The 16,625-nt window shown below is 46.5% G+C and overlaps 1 protein-coding gene across 2 annotated transcripts in view; it reads right to left on the bottom strand.

The window, feature by feature from the left end:
• Nucleotides 1–16,625, bottom strand: part of LOC105983011 (cocaine esterase-like) — a 246,879-nt gene that overhangs the window by 17,551 nt on the left and 212,703 nt on the right. Inside the window, exon 1 of one of the 2 annotated variants that reach the window (XM_013012739.1) lies at nt 3,806–3,951. The exons of the other annotated variant lie outside the window; for it this stretch is intronic. Coding sequence (XP_012868193.1) covers nt 3,806–3,878 — 73 coding nt within the window. The 5' untranslated portion in view covers nt 3,879–3,951. Of the gene's footprint in view, nt 1–3,805; nt 3,952–16,625 lie in introns of those variants that run through there. 2 annotated transcript variants of the gene reach the window in all.

Here is a 16,625-nt window from a genome sequence, read left to right as displayed (position 1 = left end):
GGACCCCCCCCCCCCCCCCAAAAAAAAAAGACTCTCCTGGACTTGTCTGCTTGGGTTGGTTGGGTTGAAATCTTCAGATTTCAGACTCCTAAGTAGCTAAAACTATAAGCATGAGCCACAACTAGTGTTTTTTTTCCCATTTTCAATGATATTTATAATAATAGTATGATAAAACTTGCCCTTCTGAGCACAAGCTGATGTTAAACCTCAGTACTGACAGAGAGAGAGAGAAAGAAAGAGAAAGAGGGAGAGAAGAAGAGAGGAAAAGGGGGAAAGGAGGAAAGGAAGAGGAGAGGAAAAGGAGGAGGAGGAGGAGGAGGAGGAGGAGGCAACAATGATGGAAGAAAGCAAGACTTTATGCTTCATAAAAATTGGAAAGAAGCCCTGAAGACATCACAGAAATCTTCTAGGCCCAGAGGGCCCTGGATGGCAGAAAGGGCACAGAAAATGAGCCAGGGACGTCTTCACAGGCTCACTGTCTGGGGTTACCTGAGGATTCTGTGTCTTGCATCCCACTATAATGTTCTGGATCGATTCCAGCTATGGTTCAAGACAGCCCAGGCATGGCTCCTGATGCTGCTCCAAAAGCAGCAAACATCAGCTCTTAGTGCTATCCACCTGGTGCTAATTTTGCAGGCACACAGGATCCGGAGACCATGGAGTCATTATGGCTTCCAGTAAGATTTCAGAGGACAATCTGGGAGGCCCTGCTGCTGAGGTAGAGCCACTGCAAAGATTTTACCCTAGAATGCCTAACAAGACTCTAGGAATGAAATCACTGCTCTTGAGACCTCAGCATTGTATACCTCCTTCCTGGAGGCTGGCAGGTCAGCCTGGGGACAGGCAACATCACAACCTCAGAGTATCACTAGGGGCGGGGCTGCCAAAGCCATGAAGACCACTGCCCCCTGCCACACACACAGAGTGCTCACCTTGAAGTTTTGCCATCCTGTATCCCTTGCTCAGTTTCAGATTTGCTGAGGATTATTGACTCTTCTGTTTATCCTTCTTAGAATAAGATTTTTGTTACCCTGTATTGGATTCAACTCTATATTTTGAAACTATGTAACTTGTTAGATTTTTTTTTTAAATTTTAAATTACATGCTGATAGTGAAAAGGAATTTGCCTTGAGTTTCATATGGGATTTGGGACTTTGGACTTCTGTCTGTGCCAGAAGGAGCTAACCCTTTGAGACTAAAAGCATGGAATAAAAGCATTTTGCATTGTGAGAAGTATATGAATCTTGAAGACCAGGGAGAAAATGGAGAGAATGCTGTATTTTGGATAGGATTTATTCCCCAAAGGGGAGATGATTAATACTATTGTGGTTTGGTGTTGAGGAGAGGGAACCTCTAAGGAACAGGATGCAGTGGGAGGTTATTGTAAAGGATTAATGATCTTTCAGAGTGGTTTAGACCTTGTAGGAGTGGATTTGCAACATTGAGAATGAGATGTTAGGAAAGAGGAAGTCTGGCCAGTTACAGTGGTACACATCTGAAATCTCAACTACTCAATCTCCGGCTGGCCTGGGAAAAAGTTCAAGACTCTCAGAAAAACAAACTAAAATGAAAAGGATTAGAGTCATGGCTCAGGTGGTAGAGTACTTGCCTAGCAGATTTGAATTCCTGAGTTCAATCCATACAGTAATGCTATAAATCAAATCAAACCAAACCAAACCAAACCAAACCCAAAACAGGTTTTGGCTTTTCCACCCTGTCTATTGCTTCCTTTCTCACCCCGTGATCTCTCCCCATATGCTCTATAACAAGAAGGCCTCACATGCATCCAAACAAAGGGTCATCAGAGCAAGCATTTCAGACTCCATAAACTTGAGCTAAATAAACTTATTTATGTTATTTATACATAATTTGGCACCAAGCATCAAACTAAGAATCAAACTAAGCTATGTTTTAAATGAAAAAGTCTTCCCAGCAGCATGCTACTTACGCATAATTCTGTGTTGAATAAAATATTCCTCTGTGTAATACACTTCAGTCACTGCCACTGAAGTTTCATGCTTACCTGTATTATGACGAAGTAGCAAATCTGTTGAAAGTTCCCTGCTTAAAGACTTGTTACAACAATGTTTCATTCTTTAACAGATCCCTTCCATTAAATAGCAGGAGTTCAAGGAAGTAGAAAAGACTGGTACCAGAAAGGGGATGAGATTGTGATCATTTAGGTGCAAATGGAGCCAAAAGCATAAATCTAGTTTTGGTCAAAGTCCCAAACAAACACTGTGTAAAAAAACAGTCTTGTGATCTGAGGATGTCCGTGGAGTAGCTAGGACTGGTTGGGATTCAAATCCTTGCTCTTAAGGCTTGCTAATGATTCTTTTTGAACGTAACTTCAAGGTAAAACACCATCTCAGTAAGATCCATCAGTGAGGCTGGGCAGATCTGCTACTAGTTCTGATGTCTTCTAGTCGTAGCCTGGCCATAGAAGGCAAGAAAGAGAGTGGGCCATAGGAAACAGATGGGTGAGCCTTCCCTTGAGCAGATAAAGAGAAGGTGGCAGGCTGGTCCTGACAGGACTAGTAGAAAAGCAGGCAGCCAGGGAACTAATGCCTAGATTTGCAGATTTCAGGATAAGCCGATTAACCAAAATCTACCTGACAACAAAATGAAAGCAAAGGGCTACAAAAGAAAAAATAAATAAGCCCCCTTTAAGTAAGAGCAAAAAAAAAAAAAAACTGAGGAGATTAGAATAGGGTCCTAAGTTTTTGGTGTCAGGGAATAGAAAGGAGACCCATCAATCAAAAAAGCCATCTCGAAGCCAGCAGGGGAGAAAAGTCCAAGACTCTTATTTCCAATTAGCCAGCAAAAAACAGGAAGCAGAGGTATGACTTAAGTGGTAGAGCATCTGCCTTGAGTGGAAAAAGCTAAGAAAAGCAACCAGGCTCTGAGTTCAGGTTCCAGGACTGCCCTTCCTCCCCCAAAAAAGATATCTTCAAGAACCTCAGTTGTCTCTGTTTATTTCAAGGCTAATCTTGGTAACCTCAAAGGTAAAGCAAGGTGGCATGTCTATGCCATGTGTTCTTTTTGTCTACCATATTTCTTTTCTAAGAAATTTTCCTATCACCTTTACTTATGTTTGTGTCTTGCCTGAATTCTCTTGCCAGACATAAGCACCCAACTGAAGTCAATTTTGCTGCCTTAAACTTCTGGTAACAGTAGTTCAGAGGAGAGGAATAAAGAGCCCAGTCATGCCCAGGCGTGGTGCCTACCTAGGCTAATGTCTAATGAAGGCCTGGTAAGCACAGAGTACCATTACCTTTGCCCTACTTGGCCAAGCCCTGCTTTTGCCAACCAGGTCCATGAGATGGGAAAGACTCAGTGAACTTCTTGTAGCTGCTTTCCCATGCGGTGCCTAGGATTCTGTTTTTCCCAAGGGCAAACAGAGGAACCTAGAGCCCCTTTGAGAGGGCCAGGACACCTGTTTCACGAAGTCATGACACATTCAGAGTCAAATGGCAGCAGGAAGCTATTAAAAAGCTTCTTTTTTTATTACCTACTAGTCACACAGCTTCAGCTATAAACACCAAACACAGAGGCTGCTAACCTCCTGCTAGTCTGCTGCTCCTTACAACCGGATTCTCAGTTCACTCCTAGATGTTAGGTGTTCTTCTGTGGCTCCCAAGCTCTCTGTGCTTCCCAGGTCCCTCCCTTGAACATGAGCACAGGATTCAAATGCTGTCAGCAACACCAGCTCCTTTCTCCCGCTCTTCCCTCCCATACTCAGGCTCTGCCTCTGCGCAGTTGGGCAGATCTGACCCCATCCCTTTTGCTCCTACAGGAGCCTCACCCTGGGCCCTGAGAAGGAGAAGCAGGAGCCCACAGGCCACGGCACTCAGCTGTGCTGGGAGTCGGTCCAGCATGGTAGTCTCCCACGGGCCTGGTTCAGCGCTGTTTCAAAACAGGACAGAATTCAGGACAGCAGCCGGGATCTAGCCAACCCATCTACGGGGAGGAGGCGGGGCGCTGGGTGGGGCTTCCTTTACAAGTTAGGAGAAAGGCTCTGAGCAGGAGGAGGTCCCCGGAAGTCAGTGGGCAGAACAAGGGGAGTGGCTGCTTCTCTCTGTGTCTTCTTGAAGGGGCACTCAGCCTAGGTGGTGAGTGGCTTTCTGCAGTCTCTCCAAGGTATTATTAGATCCCTCTGTCTAAAACCGTGATCACTAAGTTTTGTCCTAGCCTTCAAAGGCCAAATGAGGACACTAGGGATGGGAAAGCTGAGAATGGAGGCTGGAACAGAGAAGCAGGCTTAGGCTCCCACAGATAGATAGACAATGGCCCCCACTTTCCACAGGGAAAAGTCGAGTCCTTGAACAAAGACAGGGAGCTGTGCCTGTATTCTTTACCCTCAAATTCCTCCTTGTACTCATTGCTCATTGCTTACCAGCCTGCCTTCAAGGTTCTCCATCCATTAGTGTCTACATAAACCCCTTCCTATTTGGGAATTCAAACACACTTGTTACTGTGGCATTGCTTAAGGACCTACCTCCCTACTCACCCCACCTCCACTCTCGTGGCTCCCCTGGTGACTGTGATCAAGTCATTTGCCCACTTGACAAATACTTCAGGGGAACTTGTGGGTTGCATCACTGCGCCAGGGCTCAGGGCCTGTGGTAAGCTGAAGACAGGTCTGTAATTGGGAGTTTGTGAAGCACATAGAATCCTGCCAGGATACAGTGAGTCACCAGGGTCCAGGAGCTGAAGCCCAGCCAGACTTCCTGGAGGAAGAGTTGTTATGCTTAATTGTACACTGCCTTAAGAACCAGCTTGGCTTCTTTGTTCAAGTGCCCAATATTCTTTGGCACCTATAGCCATGGGCTGCCATCTTGCCATGGGGTTCCTTTCTCTGGTGTGAAATGGCTAGGACTTCTTTGACTTCTGCCCCATCAGCAAGGCCTGTTGTGGATTCAAAGTCTCTTATCCAACACATTCTGGCCCAAGCCATGTTCCCAGACCCTTCCTGGGGGTATGATCTCTCTGCCTTTCATTCTCCTGACTTCATAGCTGGGCTGTGGACCTGAGACCTCAGCAACTTGCAACTCAGGATCATAATACAATTTCTGTTAACTGAATATCCCAATTCTTCTTCCTAATCCCAGAACTGTTGTGTACCACTATTGGGGTGAAGGTTCCTATGTGCCCCACCACTTCCCAAATCATCATTTAGCCACACTGATATCAATGATGGCCATGGTAAGGGTAGAAATGTGGAATGCTGGAGTCTCAAAAGCCTTTTTTCTTTCTTTTCTTTTCTTTTCTGTCTGTTGTGGGGCTGGTACTCTGGGCCTGGGTGCTATCTCTGAGCTCTTCAGCTCAAGTCTAGGGCTCTACCACTTGAGCAATAGTGCCACTTCTGGTTTTCTGGTAGTTAATTAGAGATAAGAGTCTCACAGACTTTCCTGCCTGGGCTGGCTTTGAACCATGATCCTCAGATCTCAGTCTCCTGAGTAGCTAGGATTACAGGCATGAGCCAGCAGCACCCAGCTTCTCAGAAGCATTTCTGTGTGTATGATGCAAATTCTGTGTGTCATGCAAATTCACATGTGTCTAGTGATCTGGAGAAAGACAGATAAAGACAGAGAGAGAGAAACAAAGAGACAGAGACAGAGACAGACAGACAGACAGACAGAGACAGAGGGAGAGACAGGGCAAAGACAAAATCACACACCCACAATTCCAGCAATTTGGAAGCTTAAGGCTGAAGGATTCCCTATGCCAGATCATTGCAGACTATGTAGCCAGATATTACTTCCAAAAATCTCTGAAGTAAGTTAATTAATTAAAAATAAAATGAATTAAAATGAAAGTCCAGGGCTGGAAATGTGGCTTAGTGGTAGAGTGCTTGCCTCGCATACATGAAGCCCTGGGTTCAATTCCTCAGTACTATATAGACAGAAAAGGCCAAAAGTAGCACTGTGGCTCAAGTGGTAGAGTGCTATCCTTGAGTAAAAAAGAAGCTCAGGAACAGTGCCCAGACCCTGAGTTCAAGCCCTGGGACTTGCCAAAAAAAAAAAAAAAAGTCCAGTGAGACATCACAACACAACCCCCTTTAAGGTCACCAAATTTAAGAACCAAATTTATCCAAGTATGTGGGTAAATGGGGGAATTTAATTGCATGGAATTATTTCCTAATCAAGCTCTTAAAAAGGAAGGTAACTACTAAAAATCTAAAATGTGTCATAAAAATCCCCTTGGGGAATATTCTTGTGCATGGACAGAGATGACATCACCCAGGGCTTGTTGGCAGCTCTCAGGATTCAGTGAGGGATTTATTATGCACCAGTCCTGTTCACTCTTAAGGTCTTTGAGCTCTGCCCAGTCTCTCAGCCCAGGCTTCAAGCTATTCTTGTCTGCCACCTAGTGTCCATGGCAGACATGGCAATGTGAGAATTCTCTCCATTCCCCAAAGTCAGGAAGCGCTAGTATAGATCTTAAATTCAATGGATGAAAGAGAGAGGATTTAACTTGGGAAAGTTAGTGCCCTTGGATGGCAAGTTGACCAAAAGTAGGTCAGAGTGATAGCCTCAAAATCTATTGGACAAGGGATAAAGCCTCTGAGTTTACACAGAAAACAAGTGCTGACACTACCTACATTCAGGCCAATGTCAGCTGGATACAGCTGTTCCAGCTCTATGTACTTCTCCTCAGCCTTCTTGAGTTCCGAAATCTTCTGGGGCAGAGTCTTGGTCCAGAATTTCAGCCTGGAGGCCTTCAGGGCCTGGCTCACAGTAGGTTGAAGGTTCAGCTGCAGGTACTTCTCATCTTGGTCAAAGACAGGCTAGTGGGGCAGGTCCTTGCTGTTGGGATTCCTGTGAACATGCCCCCACCCCCCACCAAGAAGGGCAGGTGAGGGTCACTGAGTCCTGCTGAGCCCCAGCTGAGCCCAGGCAGCTCAGCAGGTCAGAGATAGGGTGAAGAATGAGAGGGAGATTTCTTGATATAAGAAAACAATGAGCCGGGCGCTGGTGGCTCACGCCTGTAATCCTAGCTACTCAGGAGGCTGAGATCTGAGGATCGCGGTTCAAAGCCAGCCCGGGCAGGAAAGACCGTGAGACTCCTATCTCCAATAAACCACCAGAAAACCGGAAGTGGCGCTGTAGCTCAAATGGTAGAGTGCTCGCCTTGAGCTGAAGAGCTGGGGGGCCGCGCCCAGGCCCAGAGTTCAAGCCCCACGACCGACAAAAAAAAAAAAAAAATACAATGGCCCTCAATAGATGAGTGGATCCAAACAATGTGATACCTATACACAATTTTACACAGCCATTAGAAAGAACAATGTTATATCATTTGCTGGGAAATGGATGGGCCTAGAACAAATCATGTTAAGTGAGGTAGGCTAAGCTCGGAGAGACAAATAGTGCATGTTTTCTCTCATATGAGGAAGCCAGATTTAAAATACATGGGGGCATAATAAATGATACAAGTCTCTAGGCATTCACACACAGTGAGACCAAAGGAAGATATACTTAAGAGAGGGACACAAAGCCAGGATGCTTATGTGCATCTGATCATATAAAATAACATTTATTGAAATGAACTCTGGGAAATGGAAACAAGAGGTTTTTTCTTTGTTGCTGCTTTTCTTTTTTTTTCATCTTATTTCTCCATTTGTCATTTTGGGGGAAGGTAATGAAGGGCACAGAAATGGAGAGCCAAAGGGTGAACCAATTCAGCAATGATACTCACTGGACATTATGTAGAAAATGAACTATATAACCTGTGGATGGGGACAGGAGGGAAAAACTGGGAGAGAACAAGGGAAGGGGTAACATTGTCCAAAAAGAAATGTACTCTTTACCTAACTTCTGTAACTATAACCTCTTTATATAGCACCTTTATAGTAACAATTGAAATTAAGAAACAAAAACAAAAATAAAAAACAAGGTGGATGCTGGTGGCTCATGCCTGTAATCCTAGCTACTCAGGAGGCTGAGATCTGAGGACAGGGGTTTGAAGCCAGACTGGGCAGAAAAGTCTGTGAGACTCTTCAATAAGTTACTCACAAAAATCCAGACGTGGCACTGTGGCTTAAGTGGTAGAGTGTTAGCCTTGAGCAAAATAAGCTCAGAGACAGTGTCCAGGCCCTGAGTTCAAGCCCTACAACTGGCAAAAAACAAAACAAGGACCACTAGTGTCAGTTCTACATAGCCCAGGGCCACCTGGGTGGCTTGTATTGTCCTTCCTTCACAGAGGCAAGGTCTGATATTTCCCCAAAGGATTGGCTTTCAGGGACAAGGACTAATATTCATGAGATGATCTCTGTCTGAGTGGGTGATGAGTTGGGGAGAGAGGATGTCAGGTAATTAGATACCATGGATGCTAACTAGGGTACTAAGGACAAGAGGAGCTCCAGGTGGATCTCATTCTGAGGAGGTTTGAATAGTGGTATCCTCTTACCCATTCCGAGCAAAGTTGGCCCAGTACTTCATAATCCTCCTGCTCAGTAGTTTCTCCTCCTCCTCCTCCTTAGTGAAGTCAGCTTCACAGAGAACAAGAGTCTGGATCCTGACCAACCTATCTGGCTGCTTTGTCATGCTCCACAGCCATGATTCAACTATACTCATATCCTGAAAAACAGGCCTGGTCCTCTTTCCTCTGCTACCACCAAGGAAGGATCAGGCACTCCCATCCCAAACTTTCCAGACTTATCCCAGCTTCTCCCTGAATCTACCACCCTATGCAAATTTATGAACCAGTAGCCCACTTTTTCCCTATGGCCCTGGAAATCAATCAGGAACAGCCACAGTCCTAATTTTAACTCCCCTGCAGCCTTTTGAACTACAAGAGGTTTCATACTTGATCTTGTCCTTTCTCTGAGCCCCAGTCTCCTCGTTTGGTATTCCTCTCAGGTGTCCTAGTGTGGCCCATCCTAGTTTATGGAAATGAAGAAGACTTACTGCTGCCGCCTGCCTGAAGGCAGACCTGAAGACAAAGGCAACCTCATCACTGTGGTCAGCTTTCATGTGGGGCGGGGGTGAGGGGTTTGGGGGGTATGTCCTTAAATAAGCTGAGTGGTTGCTAGAACTCATAGAAGTAAATGGGGGGTGGGAACCTAGAGGGATAAACTATGACATGATATATGACATTTTGACCCCCTCGTCTGAGCTGTGCTTCTACATTTTTTGGTGATAAGATAGCTAGGTTTAAGCTGGCTGGAATCTAGACCAGTGTGATGAGGAGCCCCAGGCAGGAAGAAGCCTGGGAAAGTCTGAAGAGGTATAATCCATGGCCAGTGCTCCATTTTCCAACCTCTAGGATGGGTTTCCAAGACAAGGAATGCATGGTACTGTCATCTTCCTGGTAAACCCAATGGGAAAAGCTTCGGTTAAATCATGGCTTGGATTTCCTGTCTGTGTAGTCTTGGACTTGTCACTGTTTAAGTTTCTTTTTTTTTCCCTTGAGATTAGCACATAACTCAATATCTGATGTTTTATGCTCATTGGCAGGTGCCCTATCCCCAGAGCCATGCCCACAATCTCTTTAAGTTTCCTCTTCAGTGAAGTGACAGTGATACCTGTGTCTTACAGTAGTCATGAGAATTTACTGACAAGTGGGACAACAAGTGCCTGACACTGGGGCCTTGAGAAAAACAAGGATGTGGACTTGGACATCACAGAACTGTCCTGGGATGCACAGCTCTGAGCTGCCCACTGCATAGTCAGGCTTCAGCTACAGATGTACTCACGCTGAAAATGTGCTACTTGCAGTGCAGGCATCATGAACATGAAGTCCCCCATCATGTCTTGGAACTGGGCTTGGAGGGTCTGGGGGTCCTCAGTGTCCCCCATGTACTCTTCCATCAGCAAGTCAGCACACTCAGCAGGCAAGTTCTGTGCCAAGAGGATCAGAGAGAGTCGGGCTAGGCAGGAGTGCAGTGGCAGGGAGGAGGCAGCCTCTGGGTACGGAGATGGCACCCAGACTGGGACATTCGTGTAGGGAGAAAGAGCCAACTGGAGAAACCCTGCCAGAAATACAAACATATACTATCCTGTATTCCTGAAGGTTATTTCAATATCTTGTGGTTCCCCGTCCATTGAGGCATGTGTCCAGATTCTTACCATAAGCCCTACCATGTTCTCCATAATATCTGGCAAGTTCTGTTTATTTATTCGCTTTATGGTGTCAAGAAGTCCCAAGACCTGAGTGGAGGGGAGACAGTTTAAGTATGGAATGGCCTGGTCATGAAGGTATCATGCTCTATTCCACCATGCACCCCCTATCACTCACCCACATAACAGATGACTCTCCTGACAACTGAGTTAGAATTAAGTCTCACCATGGGGATGCCATAGCCATACTCATCAGTGTTGACACCAATGATACTAGGGACAGGGTAGAAGTCAGCCGAGGCCAGTAACTCATTCGGGTACCTGGGGAGGAAGGCCCCATCCACCACTCCAGGGATGATCTTGAAGGTCTGAGGAAGCATCGATATTCAGGATTTGAGATTGCATACCACATATTTTCTAATGTCTTCATATTACTTCCACCCCATCCCAATTCTTCCCAACATTTTCTCCTACACATATCCAACTTGGGATGCAATACTTGGGTTAGCCTCCCTTAGTTTTCATTTCCTATCCAGGTCTACAAGAACAGAGTCATTGGTTCAGAGTATTAGGACTGGGTGATTCACATCTTGTTTTCCTTTCCCCCTCAGGGTGCAGTGGACAGGCTCCCTACCAGACCCCACCTACACCATTCAGCCTGACCTTGGTAATAGCCAGCATTTCCTCTTGACTCTTGGCCTGCAGGCAGTGCACCATGGCCTCTGAGTCCACCTGCTCACAGACAGATAGGTTGGCCACCATCTGGAAAGTAACCATGCAGGGGCTGCCTCATCCTATGAAGTAGCCAGAGAGGTTTGTCCAGACCCAGATCGATGTAGATTACTCCAAATTTCTTAGGGTATAGTGTGTGGATTACTGCAGGTGTGAAATTGTTCCCACTTGGGTGATGATCAAGGGCCTCAGTTGGAGGATTCATCGCTCCCCTGCTTACATGGTTATGTCCATATGGGAGAAGCTGGGTGTAGCCTTGCTGACCACAGACCACACTCAGCCTATGTGAGGCTGAGAGGGGTAGATCCTGCCCTTGAGCCCTCAGCAACTCCCAAGGAGAAGTTCCTAAGTTATATCTGTTGTCATTTTTGTCCCCAGCAAACACAGAGAACCAGAGGCTCTGAGGGTGAGAGGAAATGCAGGGAGTATGGACCAGGGCAGCTGAGGGCACTCACTGAGGAGACTGCTTCAGAGGAGCTGGAGATGAGGTCTGGCAGCAGGGCCACCCCACTCTCCATGATGGCACCATGGAAGAGTCCTTGGGACATGGGGGACACGACATGCAAGGACATACTTGTGCCACCTGCAGACTCGCCAAAAATGGTGACACAGTTGGGGTTGCCTCCAAAGTAGGCAATATTCTGTTGGACACAGTGTAGGGTGGCCACTTGGTCCAAGTAGCCCCAGTTGCCAGTGGCATGCTGGTCTCCAGTGCTGAGAAGTGACAGAGACAAGGGTCACAGGGCTGTTCTGGCTCTGCTTGGCACTCATTGCCCATCTCAATCCCACACTCACCTGAAGAAGCCCGGGACTGGATAGTGGCCATCACCGCGTCCTCAGTGGCTGCCAGCCTGGATCCATCATACAAGGAAGCCATACCTGCAACCAGTGCACCACTACGGATCCACACCATCACCTGGGAAAGTCAAGACAGCTGTCATTTTCATCCAGCCCCAATCCTACCTCTGGTGTCCATTACACTGTCCATGGCTTTGGCTGTGGGCAGTTACCAATATAGAAAGAACTCCCTCAGGACCTCCCGAACTTGTTCCTGGGTGAGGGCTCCCAATTCATTCTCTATCCTTGCGGTCCACTCCAGGAATCCAAGTCTGAATTAATGGCTCCAAGCCTGGAGTATTGCTTCTCATACTCTCTTGCCTATCTAAAGCGGAAAGAAAATGGGTTCTTCCCTGGTCGTCTCACTTTAACGAGTCCAAAGGATCACACATTAGCATTAGCACAATAGATAATCCACAACTTGGGTGATCTCCAAGTTCAGCACTTGGGTTCCTCAGTAAGTCTTCTGGGATCAAGTTGGGAGACTGAGTTGTTTGATTACAGAACCAAGGTCTCTAACATCTGGGACCACCTACGGCTCTGCATCCCTTACTATTGGTGAGTCACCCTTTCTGACACGTGGTTTATGGAACCTGATAATGAAACTTCTCATTAGCTTCCACACTGCCTCAGAGCCCGGGCTGTTCTTGCCACTACTAAGAGTCTTGCAGAAGAAATGTCCTCTTACCAAGGCTGACCAAGTCCTGACACTCACAGGCAGGTTAGAACCCTCATGGGCACTGGTAGGTGAATAGATGTTGAGATAAAGGCCGTCTTCAGACATAGTGGTGGGAGGTATTGTTGGTATGATTGGCATGAACATCTTTAGCTTCTGTATCCATGAATAAATCAGCCTTTTGCAGATACAATAGTAAACAATTATTCCATCATGCATACTATGGTCAAAAATCAGTTCTTGTGGTAAGATTTTTTCCCCTCAGCAACTGTGAATCTCTGCTACATGGATGCCTTATTTATATAGAATCTTCTCTTCAGTTCCCATTACTGCTTTGTGTCATCAGTACCAGCTTATACCTCCTTGGACCCCTCCTTACCATCTGACATAACCCTCCCCACCCCCAAAGTTCTGTCAGGGAGTTACTATTAGCAAGTTTGATGTTACCTGGTGTGGCTGAATCTGGGACAGAAGCCACTCGTAGACACCAGAGACACCAATATCTTTCCAAGTCTGAAGGCATACTACTGACCCTGGTTATATTCCATCTAAGGTTCTTTGCCAGATGAGATCTCTGCTCAAGTACATCCACTGTGGCCCCTGGCTACTCATGCTTGATACATGTGTCAGAGTAAATATGTTAAAGGACACAATGTTGATGATATGCTCCTCTTAAGAGATCAGCTGCCTTGATGATGCTTCATCCTCAGGAAGAAGCCCTCAGTGAAATGATATGATGAGGTAAAAAGGCTCACGGTCTGCCAGGAGTGAAATCTTTATGATCTACTAACTCCTGTCTTAAACTAAACTATCTTTGGCTTGGACTGGTTCAGAATCACAAGCCAGAACCAGGTCAAGAGCAGGTAAAGGAGGGAATCTGGTCAGAGTGGGCTGTTGATGAGGTAAGTGGAGACTCCTTGAGGCAGATTAAGCAGAGGAGGTCATCAGAGCCCACACAAAGGTGCTTTGGAATGAGAGGGATCAAGAGTTACATACATATTCTTGGGCATTGTTCCCTCCTGGTATGATCTACTGATAAGGACCTGGGAACGGTGTGGCAGGCACAGAGCACATACAGCACACATCTTTTCCCTGGAAGCCCATTGCTCAGGGTTGATACACAGGTAAAGGAAACCCAGGGTCATCACAGTTCAGCGTTGTAATATGGTTCTAGGACCTGTGTATTGCCAAGGTCCAAAATGTTTCTCAGGCCACACCAGAACATGATATGGTGGTTTTCTGGCTATGTGGTAACCCACTAAGAGACAAAAGCAGCATGATTGATAATTACATTGTCAAGGCCATCTAATTCAACAGCAGATACAAATGAGTTACAAATATAGCTGTAGCCACACAGAGAAGGGAAACATCCAGAGTAGCTGGTCTGACTACTATTTGGAGATTCTGAACTGGAAGTCTTATGCATGACATATGCTCACTCTTCTGTGTCCTCAGGCATTTATGACCCTCTCTGGTCACCATCCTTGGCATTTAGTAGAGGTTTAAGTAGCATCATTTTCCCCACATGGTTACCTGTCATCTCTACCTGCTCCTCCCTTCCCCAGGTCTCAAACTCTGCTCTACACAATGTGGCAGATCTCACTCTGGTATCTGCCCTCCTCCCCCCATCTCCACCACCCTCTGGCAGGAGTCTTACTCTGGATCGGGAGTGGGAGAAGCAGGAACCCACAGAGTACTGTGGTTAGACAGGCAGGATGTCGGTCCAGCAGCATGGCTGGCTCACAGGACAGTTTCTGTCCCTCTATGCAGCACACTGCAACTCACCAACAGGCACAATTCAGTTAGACCTTACCCAGCCTGGAGTATGGACCTGATTGGGAGTAGGAAGGGACATAGGAGAGGCTGGGCAAGGCTGTTCCTGCAGGAGAGTGGCTCTGACAAGGCAGAGGTCACAGGAAGTCGTCAGTCAGCATGCTGGACGTGAGCCCTTCCCCTCTCCTATTTTTCCTTTGCCCTCCTCCAGAGGCGCTATGTGGCTTCTGCAGCTCTTGAGGTACTAGGAACTGTCAAGAAGGTGAAGGTTGTACTGGAGAAATTCAGGGCTGGCCTGCAGAGAAGCAGGCTCAGAATCACACAGATATAATGCATAATGCCCTCCACCTTCCATAGGGCAAAGGCAAGGACTCGAGCAGAGACAGGGAGCTACAACTGTGCTCATTTTGAAATTCCTCCTTGAACTCATTACTCATAGTTCACTAAGTCCAGCTTTAAGATCCCTAATCCCTTAGAATCATGGTCTGAGAGTCTGCATGGTCCCCTTCCTGTTTAGAAATGCTGGTCCATTCAAACATACTTGTCACTTTGGCATTTCTTAAGGACCATTCCCCTATTCACCCTATTCCCATCTATCCCCGTGGCTGAGATCAAGGGCAGTTATTTATCCACTTGAAAAACAATTAAGGGAAACTTGCTGTTGTGACACTGTGAGGAAACAGGGCTCTCTGAGCCTCTGGTAATCTGGGAGCCAGGTCTATAATCAGGAGTGTGTGAACCATGTAGAATTCTGCTAAGATGCAATGAGATACCAGGAGCTAGGAGCTGCAGTCCAGCCTGACTTCCCAGAGGAAGTGGTGCCAGGCTCAAACTCACACAGTCTTTATGCCTGTGAGAACCAGCTTTGATTCTTCTATCTGGTGCACAATCCTGTTGAGAACCTACAGCCTAGTACCACAGGCTTTCCTTCTTGGTGCCATTCCTGGAGGGCTCATTTCCCCCAGCATGACTTGGCTACAGAGTCTCTGACCTCCATTCCAGCCACAAGGTCTGATGTGTACTCAAAGTCTTCAATCTAATCAACTTTGGCCCAAGACATGGTTCCAGGCCCTTCCTGGAAAGTTTCTCTTATTAGACCCACAGTTTGGAGAATAGACAAAGAGATGGATCACTACCAGCACCGGTGTATGGCAGAGCATTCAGCCAAAGCTTAAAGATTCACTCCTAGCATGGCGCCAGCGGCTCATACCTGTCATCCTAGCTACTAAGGAGGCTGAGATCTGAGGATCACAATTCAAAGCCAGCTTGGGTAGGAAAGTCCATGAGACTCTTATCTCCAATTAACCACCAGAGAACTGGAAGTGAAGCTATGGTTCAAGTGGTAGAGCACTAGCCTTAAGCTGAAGAGCTGAGGGACAGCGCCCAGGCCCAGAGCTCAAACTCCATGACAAAGAAAGAAAGAAAGGAAGGAAGAGATCCACTCCTGCATATAAGATAGGGCGTTTTTAGTGAATGCTAGTATAATTTTGTAGGGTCTGATAAAAAACTAACTAATGTGATGCTTCTGCCCCTAGGTTCTCTGTCTCTGTCTTCTCTCTCTCTCTCTTTCTCTTTCTGTCTCTCTCTCCGTGTGTGTGTGTGTGTGTGTGTGTGTGTGTGTGTGTGTTATACTAGGTTCTCTGTCTCTGTCTTCTCTCTCTCTCTTTCTCTTTCTGTCTCTCTCTCCGTGTGTGTGTGTGTGTGTGTGTGTGTTATACTAGGTTCTCTGTCTCTGTCTTCTCTCTCTCTCTCTTTCTCTTTCTGTCTCTCTCTCCGTGTGTGTGTGTGTGTGTGTGTGTGTTATACTAGGTTCTCTGTCTCTGTCTTCTCTCTCTCTCTCTTTCTCTTTCTGTCTCTCTCTCCGTGTGTGTGTGTGTGTGTGTGTGTGTGTGTGTGTGTTATACTAGGTTCTCTGTCTCTGTCTTCTCTCTCTCTCTCTCTCCGTGTGTGTGTGTGTGTGTGTGTGTGTGTGTGTGTGTGTTATACTGGTCCTGGGGCCTGAACTCAGGGCCTGAAAGCTATCCCATAGCTTTTTCACTCAAGGCTGGTACTGCACTCCACTGGAGCTGCAGCTCCATTTCTAGGTTTCTGCTAGTTAACTACAGATAGGAATTTCATGGACTGTGCTACCCAGGCTGGCTTCAAATTGCATTCCTTAGATCTCAGTGTCCGGAGTGTTAGGTACAGGTCACTAGCCCATGGCTCCATCCATGCATTTTGGTGGGGATTGATCATAAAGTAACTAATAGTGAGATATGGATATTATGCAAACTGGGTCACAGCTGAAGAAGGGAGAGAATGAAGCAGGGTGATAGTTAAAAGTCCTGGTCTGTTGCCAGCCAAATGGGTTACAGCTGGACTAGGGGAGAAAGTGAGGCTGGAGGGTTTGTAAATCCAGGCACTGGTCTTGAATATCAGGATAAGGACATTTGGCTACTCAGAATTAAGAACTCTCTCTAATCTTTATTCTCCTAATCTAATTCACGCCAAGGCTGGGGAACTGAGAGTCTAGGTCCTTGAAGTTCAGGGTTGAGTAACAAGTTCCT

This window comes from Dipodomys ordii, unplaced genomic scaffold, assembly GCF_000151885.1.
Source record: "Dipodomys ordii isolate 6190 unplaced genomic scaffold, Dord_2.0 Scaffold18, whole genome shotgun sequence".
NCBI classification, from domain to species: domain Eukaryota; kingdom Metazoa; phylum Chordata; class Mammalia; order Rodentia; family Heteromyidae; genus Dipodomys; species Dipodomys ordii.
This window is presented reverse-complemented; position numbering and strand designations above follow the sequence as displayed.